General features: G+C 39.1%; 1 protein-coding gene across 1 annotated transcript in view; it reads right to left on the reverse strand.

The window, feature by feature from the left end:
- PRKN (parkin RBR E3 ubiquitin protein ligase) overlaps positions 1 to 13,357 on the reverse strand; it is a 729,755-nt gene that overhangs the window by 445,594 nt on the left and 270,804 nt on the right. Inside the window, exon 4 of the mRNA XM_075411660.1 lies at positions 7,191 to 7,309. Within this exon, the coding sequence (XP_075267775.1) occupies positions 7,191 to 7,309 (119 nt within the window). The remainder of the gene's footprint in view (positions 1 to 7,190; positions 7,310 to 13,357) is intronic.

A 13,357-nucleotide genomic window follows, 5' to 3' on the forward strand; every position in this document is an offset into this window, starting at 1 on the left:
ATTTTCCCTCTTTCCAATAATTCGTATTTTTTTCCAGCTTTAAAGACACTTTATAACGTGTAATCTCACTGAAAACACATACTGCAATAAATACTATAAATCATGCACAGATATCTCAGAGCTTGTAACAGAATTAGAAGTTAAAATATACTTTCTTATCCCATTAAAATGAAAGAAAAATGATATTTTTTCAACACAGAGGCAAAACTGTTTCCTTTGCCAAGTTTATTTTGCACGAAAGAATTGCTGTTTCTGTCTTTTGGAATGGCTCAAGTAATTTTATTCATAAATCAAGTATGTATTTACTCTGTATAGCTAAATTAAACAATTCATGTCCAACGTAGTGAAATTTGTGTTAAGGGACATTGCAAAAAGAAATGAAAGAGGTATCCAAAAGCCTGAATAAAACCATATCAAGTGTTCTGAATCCTCCCAACTGTTCTCTTCAGACGGAGCTTAGCACTTTGGAGGCCAGCCTCACTGGCAGTGTCACTACCCAAGAGAAGTGCAAGAATGCGCCTGTCCTTTAAGGGGTTAAGTGTGAAGTGAGACTGAGAGCCGACAGAAGAAGTGGAGAAGAAAGAATAAAATGCTTATAAAGTAGTTTTGAAGTCACCCAATGTTGAGCTTTCTTACTCCTATAATAAGCACCACAGCATCTTAAAACAGGATCCAGGAACATTTGTTGGAGCAGCCTCCCCAGGGTGTGGCTGGATTTGGCAAACTTTAACATATCATGAAAAAAAGAGACTTTTTAAGGTAGAAATGCAGGCATTTTTTTTTTCCTGCTGATATTTATATTACTAAAAGCAATGAAGACACTGTCTGAGCAGTGGCAGAATCAGACCTGTAGACCCCACGTGATGGTTCTTAGGAAAGTTTCACCAGTAATTCTGCGTTCTGGGTCAGCTCAGCACTAAATTTATTTAATGCTGATGCCCTGCTCCAAGTCACTGCAAACTACAGGAGAGCAATAAGGAAGAGTGGATGACACAAATTCCTTACAAGGATGGCACCTGTACAACCACAGTAAAAGTACTAAAAATACTGGCCTCCTTGGTCAGGCCAGTTAGTGAAAATTCTCCTTTGCTATGATGAAAAAGTCCTTTTCTGAGACAGATTTTGTAATTGGAAACTGCTCAAACTATCTAATGGACATGGCAGATAGAGGTTTTGTATCTCCTGTCGCGTGGTGTTGGGCAGGAACCACAAGCACCACCAGGAGACAGGACTTCCTGCCACAGCACACTGACGTATCCTGCACTAAGGGTCTCGGCAGCTCCTGTTCAGCAGGCCTGTCATTGTCAGACCAGATCACAAGAGAAACGACCGCAGAAAAGAGCACGTTTGCCTGCCTAGCAGGCAGGGAGAGCACCAAAGAGTACGTCTGCCTGATTTCTGTCTGGCGTCTGGGCACACTGGGGTTTGGGCTGCACAACAGAAAAACATATCTGTATCTTAAGAACTTCCCTCAGTCTCAAAAAAACCTGGCTTACCAGAAGAAAAATTACGCTTATGATTAAGTATGCTGACAATATAACTAATGCAGAAGGATTGCCTGGATCTGTGAAAAACCGTGTAAAAAAAGAGTTCCAAAAGCTCTTTTTCTCTGCACCGTTCCTCTCAAAACAGCATTAACTTCAGTGCCCAGTGGTGGCAATTTAGATGTCAGAATTGAGACATTTTTCGTTATTTATGTAGAAAGACACACATATATTGAATACATATAATTTCCTGTAACTACTACTTTTGTCGACCAAAGGCAGGGAAGTTCCGCTATTTTTGTACTAACACATTCATTAGCAGGACCCCAACAATAAATGGTTGCTTCACATTTGTTAGTTTGACCAAGGAGCATGCATTACAACGGTAACTTTCCTGTGCACAGTATTCAACAGAAGTATTTTAACACACCGTGTTTGTCATGTGTTAGCTAACAGGTATCAAAACCATTTCTGTCCCCACAGAAAACATGTAATTTTGGAGACACAAATACCTACATCATCCAGTCCCAAAAATTCAATCACATTTTTAATATCTCCCCAGCCTGTGAATGAGACCACACTTCATCACATCGCACTCCACTGGGTGAAGTTTATTTTGCAGTTTAGCTTCAAAGGACAAATTTATTTTTTGTCACCTGCCTGCAGTATTACCCCAGGAGTGGTAACCAGCCGTGGGGAGAAGCTGACGCAGCAGCGGTAAGGGCTGGGTGATGGCTGGGGTGCTGCTTGCCCCTCTCTCTTTCGGTCAGCCGTGCTCCGATGCAGGGAGCAGTACTCCTTTCTTCCTCTGTTACCGAGCCAGAATACAAGTAATGAATTCCAGGAAAAATGCGTGATCTGAAACAAGCAGTGGCGACAGGCAGTGCACCGTGGAATGGAGTTTCACAAGGATACATTAAAAAACGACAGACTGAAAGTAAACTACCATTTTATTTTATATTACTGGAAATCTCTGCTAAGTTTATATTCATTACAAAGAGAACACCTTAGTTAACTCTGTTAAAATGGAGTTAGGAAGAACTCGAAGAAAAGGACTGTACTAAAGATCCTTCTCTTCCCAGGAAATATGAAAGCATCACATTCAAAAAACTACACTACCATCTATCAGGAAGACCACTTAAACCAGCTCTGCCCTGTTATTTGTCAGTCACTGGAAGGCACTCGACGGACATGAGCACTCTTCCCCTGCAGAACTGCCATGTCCCATACCACCGACACCAACTGACAAGCTGCCTGAAGGATGAGCTTGTCTCAGGGCCGGAGAAACAAAATGCAGCAAATGGCCACTTCTTTGGTAGTTTCAAGACGAAAAGCAATATATGAGAACAATATCCCTAGCATGACGAGTGCTGCAAGAGCAGTTGTGTGGCAGAGCCAGTCTGAGGACACCGGTGAGCTCAGGAGGCTCCTCCGGAAAGCGGAGGGCAGGGACAGCAGCAGGACTGCACGCGCCAGCTGCTGGGTAGATGCCAGATGTGCTGCCAGTGCCAGAAACGAAGCCTCATCTCAGCTGCAGGGAGTTAAATCAGATCCAAATACAATTCCCCACCTCTGAAAAGACATGAAAGCTGCAGAAGCAGCTGTGCAAAACACCTCTGGTGCTTGCAATAGAGGACATACTGAAACCTCAGTACTACCAAGGACCCAAGGTGATGAACTACCAAGCAGTAACAGGTCACCAGTCCTGGCGTGGAAACGGCCTCACCACAGCACCAGTGGCGGAGTGTGGACACCTGAGGTCTCTTTACTGCACTTCAGTCCAGATTTTCACCCTGGCTGAATTAGGTATTATGACAAACAGATACTGAGTCACTGTCTTCTACACCAAGAGCCTGTCACCGACTTGGCTGCACTGAAAAGCGTGCTTTATGTGTGTGGCGTGGGGTATACCAGTTTGCAGAATTAGGCCTTCCATTCGCAGATACGCATTTTTCTTTTCATTACAGAGTTAACACTGTGGATGTTAACACTGCTACGGCTCCAAAAAAAAGAACTGGAAATGTGACTGCTATAATCAGGTTTTGTTTTTTTTGTTTGTTTGTTTGTTTGTTTATATTTTTTTTCTGGAAAGAGGAATACCCGAACTATCTGAATCACGGCCACTGAAACAAACTGCAGCATTGTATGTATATGAAATAAATATTTTTTAAAAGCTTAAAAGCAACAAAAAATACAAAACTGTGAAACTAATGACTAAAATTTTCGAGCTACTTGAAGCAAGTTGCTGGCAGGCTCATACGTGGTCTACATAAGACTCCCACACTCCAATCTTTCCAGACATGCTTTTGTGCTTGATTAATTAGAGAAACTAGGGAGAGGTGATACTTTTGCAGTGACTGATATTTTTTTTATAATTAAATCAATCCGGTAGATATCTCCCATAAAGCATTAGCTCATGAAATGTTCATAATACACCAACCTAAGTGTCAACTGGAAAAACACAAATTTAATATTTAGATGGATGTCTTTGGTAAAAATAAAAACAGTGGGCTCTTTCATTTCATGGAAATATAGTATCCTAAATTTACTCTAAGCATCATGTATTAAAATAATGTTATGCAAATAGGCATGACAGTTAAATAAGGTTTTAGAATAAGACTGTTTAAATGAATAAGTAATATTTTAAAATGTCAGTCAACACTCCATGAAAAAAGAAAGCTCAGTTTAATTAGGTTGGTGTTTTGTGGCTTAGGTAGGAAAAGGATTAGCATGTAGTTAAGGCTGCCCAAAGCTTTGTGTGGGTTTTACACAGGTATTCACTTTCATCTCAATAAAAGAATTAGTGTAACAAATGCTGGCTTACATGGTGCTTTGCTGCTTACGGCACAAGGGAGCTTCTCAAGAAACTTGCTGTGTCGCCATGTAAAGGTCAGGCGCAGTGTACAGAGAATAGGAAAATAAAAGAACCTAAAAGAAAAGATCTTGCTGACAAATCTGTAGCATGGTGGTACAGACAAGCTTTTTTATAGATTGCTTATGCCAACTTTATTTTGACTAAATTCTCTATAAAAGGAAAATAACTGTAGTGCCAGTAGAGAAGACGTCTATCAGCAATCACTGGCGCAGTCCAGTGGGACTGGAGGGGAAGGACAGAGGGTTTGGGGTAACATATCACATGTTTTTTGTTCATTTAGCACAAAAGTGAAGCGATTGACAGTAACATTTTCAGCCTGACATAACTTGCCTACTGTAGACTGCAATGCATTGAAGAAAGCAGAGTAGATACAACACACCTGCTAGGAAGACCACACTTTCGTCTAGCATTAATGCAGAGAGGTCTCTACACGGTACTGAAAAATAAGTGGGGCTTAGTATGTATTTCAGGCTTCCCCAGCTGGAATTTTTTTCTGTCTCCCTGGAAGATGGACCAGCAAGGGAGAAGAAAACAGGTCACAAGGTCCAGGCACATGCCAAATCTGCACCTAATCTTCATAACCACAGGACTAAGGTAGATGGTACGTATTTATAAAACAAACGAACTGTTGCATAGCATATTCATGGCAGTAAGTGCGCCCATATTGCAAATATTGTGCGTTGGAAGTCCTGAGGACTGTCAGCCCAAACTGCTGGAACAGCACACTTATTGTTCTTAACTACCATATTGAGCTCGATTTCGAGAGGAAAAGAATAACAGTTTTTCTTTGTTTTGGGGAGCAAGTAACAAGAAACTCAAGTGCAAATTATGTTCATAGACATGCATCACTGAAAAACTAAAACAGACAAAAATAATCATTTGCTACTTTTTAAGAGTTATTTCCTTTTTGTCTTTTGTACTTTCATGCTGAAGTATCTTCTCAGATCTTCTGAAAGCTGGGATTTTTTGAATTAACCTTGAAAATCATGACTGTTTCCACTTGGACTAGATGACCTCTAGGGGTCCCTTCCGACCCAAAACTTTCTATGATTCTATGATTCTATACAAGTTTCCAGCTACTTTCTTTTCATATCTACTGTAAAATATGCTAATAGAAAAAAGAAGCAGCTGCACTCTGCTCCTTCAATGGAAATTATCAGCTCGCATATATTTATTGTGTTATTGACCCTGTATTTGCCAAAAGAATTTAGGCCCAGGTACATGCCAGACCATCAGATACAAAAAGTGTATTTAGAAATAAGTCATAATGGAACTTTTTATAATAGGATTTTTATTGTTATGAGTTACGAGGAATTCCTGGGGGACAATAAAGAGATTCTTTTTTTTTTAAGTCTCCAAAATGAAGAACACTATTCAGCAGATCCAGTAAAAGCTGAAAAGTCAGGAAATTCATGTAAGTCTACTTAATACAAGGAACATAATGATTCCAAACCAAATGTCAAGGTGTGAAAGTCCTCATTTCCAAAAGTGGACATGCTGATGGCTGCCACTAAGTCTAGCAAAGGACACGTTGTGTGCTTTGAGTGCAATACGCAGATTTCACACTCATCTAGCGACAACGGCAATGTCTTTCAGCAGCACTGGCTGCTTGTATTCAAGCTGAATACAATGGCATCTGTGTTTTAATCCATCCTGAATATTGTACCATTGGAAACGTACATTAATGGCAACTTCCCTTGTATCTTGACTCAAGCCTAGACTAATCACCAATACTCAAATGCAACTTTCAGGATAAAACAAATCCCCTTAGATGTGTTCATTTGGAACACCACAAAATGCAACATTTTTAAGCCTCTGAAATAAATCAGAGATAGTCAGGTAATTCAGGAATAGCACACAGAGCCTGATGCAGTTTTTTGAATTTGGTATGTGTAAGCATTGCTATGGTTTATTCTTTTCAATGAGGACCTGGGTTTTTAAAGGGTCTCATGGTGCTATTACGTGTAAAGATGCTGAATCACTGTGTTACATCAAGAGCACGATGCTGAAATTAACCGCTTTAAACCACACAGAAAGACAAATTTAAACACTTCAGCATGTCAGATATGGAAGCCCCTCTCTAATCTATAGAATGGTAAGGCTCAGTCTCCTGTAAAACCTATGCCTCTCACATAACAAACCTGGTTGCCAAACACTGTGATTTATGAGAGAAGAAGGACTCTCATTCCCCAGTAGCACAACCAGCCAAATTCCGCAGCACTTAGACAAAAAGCCCTCCAAAACTTCACACTAGTGTGCATTCAAGTGAAACAACACTGTCCCATTTTTGGACACAAAGCTTGGCAGATCTCCTACTCTCTGTCCCTGCACAGTAACTTTCCCTTGACTTTACACACAGCAGCTAGGCTGGAGAGATTAATAGTCTCCACTGCACAGCCACTTAATTCCTCCTTGTCTCATCCCATAACGGTCACAATCAAGACCTGAATTCAGGTCTTTCTGTGGCCTTAACAGCTGCTCCAAGCTTTGTATAAGCATCTATGATTCCAACTCTTTGGCACACATGTAGTTGTATACATTGTGCGTACTACCAGGTTAATCATTAGTCCGCAAAACCTAAAGCTAAGAATATCTTTACAGGATTGGAGCTCTAGTCTGCAATGTGTTCCTTGTGTGTGTTGTAAATAAGGGAGGTGAGGGACTAAAATGTTCACAAACCTTTGAATTACTCTTGTCAGCTATAAACAGCAAGAAAAAAATTAAGTAGAAATACATCTATATAGCCACGTGTATGCAAATAGATAAAACTAAATATATCATTTCCATAGACTCCAAAACCTTGAAACAAACAACCAACCAGCAAAGCTTACCCTTGCCAGCGTCAGTGTTCCTTGTTTACACACACTGCAGCGGACCCGCAGCTTCCCAGGTTTCACAGCTTGGCAGAAATTTTTGCAAAAAACATAAAAACTGTTGTAAGAAGCTGCGCCTGTCAGGGAGAAAAAAAAACAACAAACAAAAACATTTGATGTATACTGAAAATCAGTAACAAAGTGTAATGAAAGGTTTCTGTTTGGCTTTATAAGCGATAAGTAAAAAAAAAATAGGCCTTATCTTGCCTGGTCTAGTTCTTAACACTTCTCAGTAACTCTTGATTCTTGATCAATAGTTCTAGGTGAACTGCACCATAACTCCTAGAAAACACATCCTGTCTTGCGTTTGAGATTACCAGTGGTAAACTGTACCAAAGATTAGCAACCGTAATCTTTGGCAAGTGATGTATGAGATTAATAACCCCAGCTGTCTATAATTTCCATCTTACTCCTAGTCTAAATTTGTCTAGCTGCAAGTTTTAGTGAGTTCAGATTGCAAGAATATTTCCTTGAATGAAGTTTAAAAGATTAGTTTGACTGATATCACAGCAAGAAAACAAATATTTAATTTAGCAAATTTAGTTTTATTCATGCAAGACTGGGAATTATTTCTTTATTCTTGCTGGCAGCGGTATACCCTAGCAAAGTTTCTAAACTGCTGCCAAGATACTAGGCCAAGTAAATTTTCAAGGAAAATGAAATGAAACGCGTTCTGTTCTGTGAAACTATAGAACAGAAGATGATATGCAGAGGACTGTGTAAGCTTGGGGCATTGCTAATGAATTCGATTCCACATGCAGTCCTGATCACTGTTTCGAGTAAACCCCTTTTCAGGATGGCTATTGCTATTCCTTATAAAACGATGGAAGAGTCATAGCATGGTTTTAGGCTAGACTAGACATCTCCACGTTCAGACACTCAAGCTTATTATCTGGCTTTGAACTGAGACCAGAATAAAGTTTTTACCAGATTTTTCCCAATATCAAGAGGAATGGTTGTGGACATTTGATCCATTAACAGTGGTGCACTTCAGAATCAACAGCAGATCAAAAGTTTTTCCCTGTCTTCTCCATTGCCCTACTTCCACCTACATTTATCACCAACAGACTTTTTATGTGTATTTGAATCCTAACATGTTACCACAGTAAATACGATCTGGAATAATATTATTAAACATGACTGACTTGCTTTATTTGTACATGTCCTTCGCATGGTGAGGGTCAGAGGCTGTGTTCTGCCAACGAAAAGGCCTACTGATTTCATGTTACGCCTATCCACAGCTGTTCTAACATAAACGTGCGCTTAGATTCCAAAACTCAACTTCAGACAACTATGATATCCAAAAAACTTTTTTTCTAAGAAAATGTTGATGTCTTCAAAGCAGATGTACACTGCTGAGAGAAAAATTTTTATAGTACTTTTTCAAGCTTTCAGAAATGTAAGTTACATAAGAGTATATCAGTGATGCATCCAATATAAACTATAGTCAGCTATCTATGAAGTGTTTTCATTATGCCTCCCTGGAGAATATTAATCACAGTAGCAGAACATAAAGCATAGCAAAATTTAAACTGAATTCAGTTTTCGTGGAAAATTAACACACATCCATACGTTTACAGACACACAAACTTTTCTTATGGATAAGTGCATCTCAAAAGGTTGAGAGCACATTTCTCAAATCAGTCTGAAACATAGTTCTGAGATTAAAATAGTTCAACTAAAGAAAAAAAGGCTTATGCTGAACTATTTAATATATAGTACAATGTTGAGAGGTGAATACAAACGAAATATGATGAAATATTGCATCTCTCTTTACTCATATTTTGCCTGAGGTTGCCAACACTAGGATTGAGAGCACATCTGCATTAGACTCGATTTGAGGCAGAATCCACAACAAAAATCTAAACTACGGCATTGCAAAAGAGAAGGAGTACAGTTGAAAATGACTGAATTTTACTTTTGGCAGTTCCTCTACGCAGGGTCAGCAGGTCAATCAATAAAACAAAAGGGCAGTATCTTTAGCACGATTCAAAGGAAACACTACATGACTTCAGTAAGCAAGAACACTTGCTAATAGAGGCCCCCAATAAACAAGCTGATTTCAGTCACTTATTCCTGACTTGGTCTCAAGTGCCTGAAGTGAGACCAGAGCCCTTTATCTAATTTGGTATCACCAGCCCTCCCCCATCGCTCTGATTTCTTATATGGCCAGCCTAACGAGACTAATGAGACTGCTGCTTCCATTCACACATAGAAGCACTTATCCCGAGTAGCTGCCACTACTCACTGTCCTAATTCGGTCCTACTCTCCAGAAGCATTCCTGCCATGACTAACAAAACCCTTCCAGTCAAACAGAACCATCTTATTGAGTACATGAGCCCTTACAGAATAAAATACTTTGCAAAAAGGTCTGATGCCTTTCCTGACCCACTCCTCCACTCCCTGATATCTTGTGTCCATGTCTCACATTTTTATACCAAGTTTATTTCAAGCAGTAAACTACTTGAGGTAGGAATCATACTTTCTGTCTGCTTTGTGTTCTAAGCTCATTCCATCTGGATCCAAAGATAAAATTATATTATTGATAATACTCTTCAAAATATTCACAGGATAGTATCGCATAAATCAGCATGACTGAATGCTGCAGTAAAAAACAGCAGTCATAGGAGAGGCCTAAAATGAGACATATTGCTGATTTACTATAGAGGATAAATCTTACACATTAGCTTGATACTTACTCCATGCAAAAATAGACTACGTTAGCTCAATATTCATTTACCTTAGCACTTTCCTTTTCTTCTTCTCCTTTTTCATGAACATCAGAAGTGCCCCTAAACGCATCCCCTATGCACAAACTATGCACAAATTTGAAACACAAGAAACAAATTTATAAGATAATGAGTTGGAGCAGTTAAGCAGCACAGATCTATTCAGAGACCCAGAATAACTTTTGAAATGTCTGCTATAGCGAGGTTGCTGGAGAGGCAGAACACTACAGGAGGAATGTGTACAGGAGGAAATCATAAATGGAGATTTTCAGCAATCCATTCACCTTTTATGCAGATATGCTCATCTCAGGCTCACAAAGTGCAGTCACATCATCGGGTGATGAAGTCATTAACAGTAGCGAAGACTGAATTAAAACCACAAATGCTAAAAAGTCAGCACGCAGCGCAATACTGACGGCCAGCATCAAACTCTTTACCGCGTTGTTAATGTCACTGAATTTTAGCACAGCCCTTGGCTGAGACTGTATCCCCTTGAATCCCTTTCCAGAGGGGAACTGAAGGAAACAAGGACAAAGAAACCTGCTTTACGGACCAGCTCTGATGTAGCAATATTAATAAGAATTGTAATTATGGCATCGTGCCAGTATTCACTAAAATTGCTGCAGCACCAACCTTAGAACCTCGTCTTTGCTCATTTAATCATCATCTATAGGCTTTCATAAAGCTTTCCATTAATATTATATAACACTGGCATTCAGCAAGAATGTGCAGACACAGCAAATTACAAGTTAAAAAAATGGAAGTCCTTTTATAAATGCTGATTCTGGTACTGAACATTAACACCATAAATAAATAAATTAAATTATAACTACTAGTCTCCTTTGCAGTTACATACATTGGTGGGTGGAGGAAGACTGAGGGAAAAATCAGTGTGCTGCATCTGCACTTATTCTTTGCTGAGAAGGTAAAGTCACTGCAATCTCAAATTTAAGGTCCATATTCCATATATTTATTTGTGGGGCAAGGGTCCCATAATAGTCTCTTTTGACTATCAGTGATGCATCCTTTAGGACACTTGTTTCTAGCTTTCCCACACCAGCTGATATATCAGCATGTCTTTTGAGAAGCCATTTGCTCTGAGTCTCTACCATCGCGTTACGCTTATCCTTGAAAGATGGTGCATCAAGGATCTGTCATTTTGTTGACAAGTATTTTATTTCAATTTATGGTAAACTGAAAAAGATGCCACCAGAAAGTTAGAATCATAACGAATACTATGCAATTAACATGGTGTAAGGTGCTGATTGCCACTTTTTCTAACAATGTTCTCACATGAATGAAGCTTGCAACTGTTGGAGAATCTTAATGACTTCCTGCTTGGAAATATCAAAAGTGTGTCTGAGGGCAATACTAGAGTAGGGACATAAGAGAAAGATCAAGGGAAAAGTGTTGGAGCAAGACAAAGTATCAGGAGACACAAAAATCTCCTAAGTATTGTAACCCCCTCTCCGTAAGCTCCTCTGTAAGCATCTTCCCCTGCCATTTCCACCTCAGGCTTACTTATCTGTGTTCAAAAGTGACTCAAGTTCAGGGCCCACCAGGATAACCTTGGTTCATCCTTCTGAGGAAATGAGCAAGTCATGAGAAGGAGCTAAGAAAAAGTTTGCAGAAGGATAAAAGTAAAATGGCAGAGAAAGGGTTGTGGAGATGAAGTTACTAGGCTAAGGACTGAAGGGAAAAAGTGCCAATATGGGTAGTCATAAAATCCCAAAGGGAAAAATGAGGGGGTTATTTGATCTGATACCGTATGTTGAGAGCTTACAGCTGTATGATCTGGGATACACAGATCACAGGTTTCACAGAATCATGGAATCACAGAATCATAGGTTGGAAAATACCTAAGATGATCTAAGATCACCAAGTCCAACCATCCTCCCAACAACACCATGCCTACTAAACCGTATCCCAAAATGCCATATCTACACGTTTTTTAAACACCTCCAGGGATGGGGACTCAACCACTGCCCTGGACAGCCTATTCCAATGTCTGACCACTTTTCCAGTAAAGAAGTTTTTCCTAATATCTAATCTAAACCTCCCCTGATGCAACTTGAGGCCATTGCCTCTCGTCCTATCACTAGTTACTTAGGAGAAGAGACCAACACCCACCTCACTACAATCTCCTTTCATGTACTCGTATTGCTCTCCATTAAAATCTTTCTGAATGGTTTTGCTGTTAATTCAGATTCTGCTTTTCTCTTTAGTGTATTTTCTATATCAGCTATTTGTTGATGTAGATCTTCAAATTAGCCACAGAAAAGAAATTAGGAAGGTCAAACAAGTCATACTGCAGGCTGCATAAGATCAGAAGAGCTGCTTCCTCCTGTTCAGTTCTAAACAAGTATACAATAAATTACCAAAGCCTGAGTATCAGAAGTCTGAGATAGAATTTTCCTAGTTAAAAAGCAGGTGTGGGTCTGACAGAGAAAATCTGTTGTTCCACTTTCAAAAGCAACTCCTTGGTCATTTTAGACTTCCAACATCTTCAGCAACTTTTAAACAATGTAGATTTAATAGGCACAAGGCTAACATGTATGAATATATATAGTACTCGTACATATGTGAATTATACACATATACATATAATATAAATGTATGAGGCACACACTTTGCTGGTGTATCACTTTAAAAATTTAATAAGAATTCAGAAAACCATCCCTATCTTGCAGTTTTCACTCTCAAATCTCATCAGATAAAGACATTTATTACAGGCTAGTTTTAGTAAAATTCTTGGTGGTTTTCTCTATTGATTTTATTTAATTACGTTGCTTTTACTGGCCAAAAAGTTTATGAAGACATGAATGTAAAAGTCTACTTATTTATGATCTGTCTGGACATGTCTTCTCATTCCAAAGAGACACCCTCTCTCTTTTCTACCTCTTCAAATCTAATTTCCTCATAAACATCCCATCAGAAAAAGTATTTGAACTGTTCTCTCCCTTTAGTGTTTTATATAAAAAGAGAAAGTAGCTTTCTCTGATGTGTATCCCAGTGTTTTGTAGTGTCTCTCCCTTTTCTGTGCTGTTGATGATGAACATGCTGTAGGAGCTTTATACATGCTGGTGATAGCACGGACTAATTATTTTGATACACATGACTAGTTAATCAGAAAACATTAGTGATAATGACTATAGACCTGATCCTGAGATCTCTAATCAGTCAAAACACCCATTACCATCGATACGACTGTTTAAGTGAATAAAATCTCAATAGGGATATTAGGAGCTAATCTACTGTTTTCATTTGAACTGCATTTTTGTACAGATGATAATGATTACTGAGTCTTTCCTTTAACTCAGCTCTTTAAAAGAGGACACAGCTACAGGAAGCCTTTCAACAGATTAAAAGTTACATAACGCTAACATTATTTCAGA

The sequence above is a fragment of the Opisthocomus hoazin genome, chromosome 2, assembly GCF_030867145.1.
Source record: "Opisthocomus hoazin isolate bOpiHoa1 chromosome 2, bOpiHoa1.hap1, whole genome shotgun sequence".
Classification (NCBI taxonomy): domain Eukaryota; kingdom Metazoa; phylum Chordata; class Aves; order Opisthocomiformes; family Opisthocomidae; genus Opisthocomus; species Opisthocomus hoazin.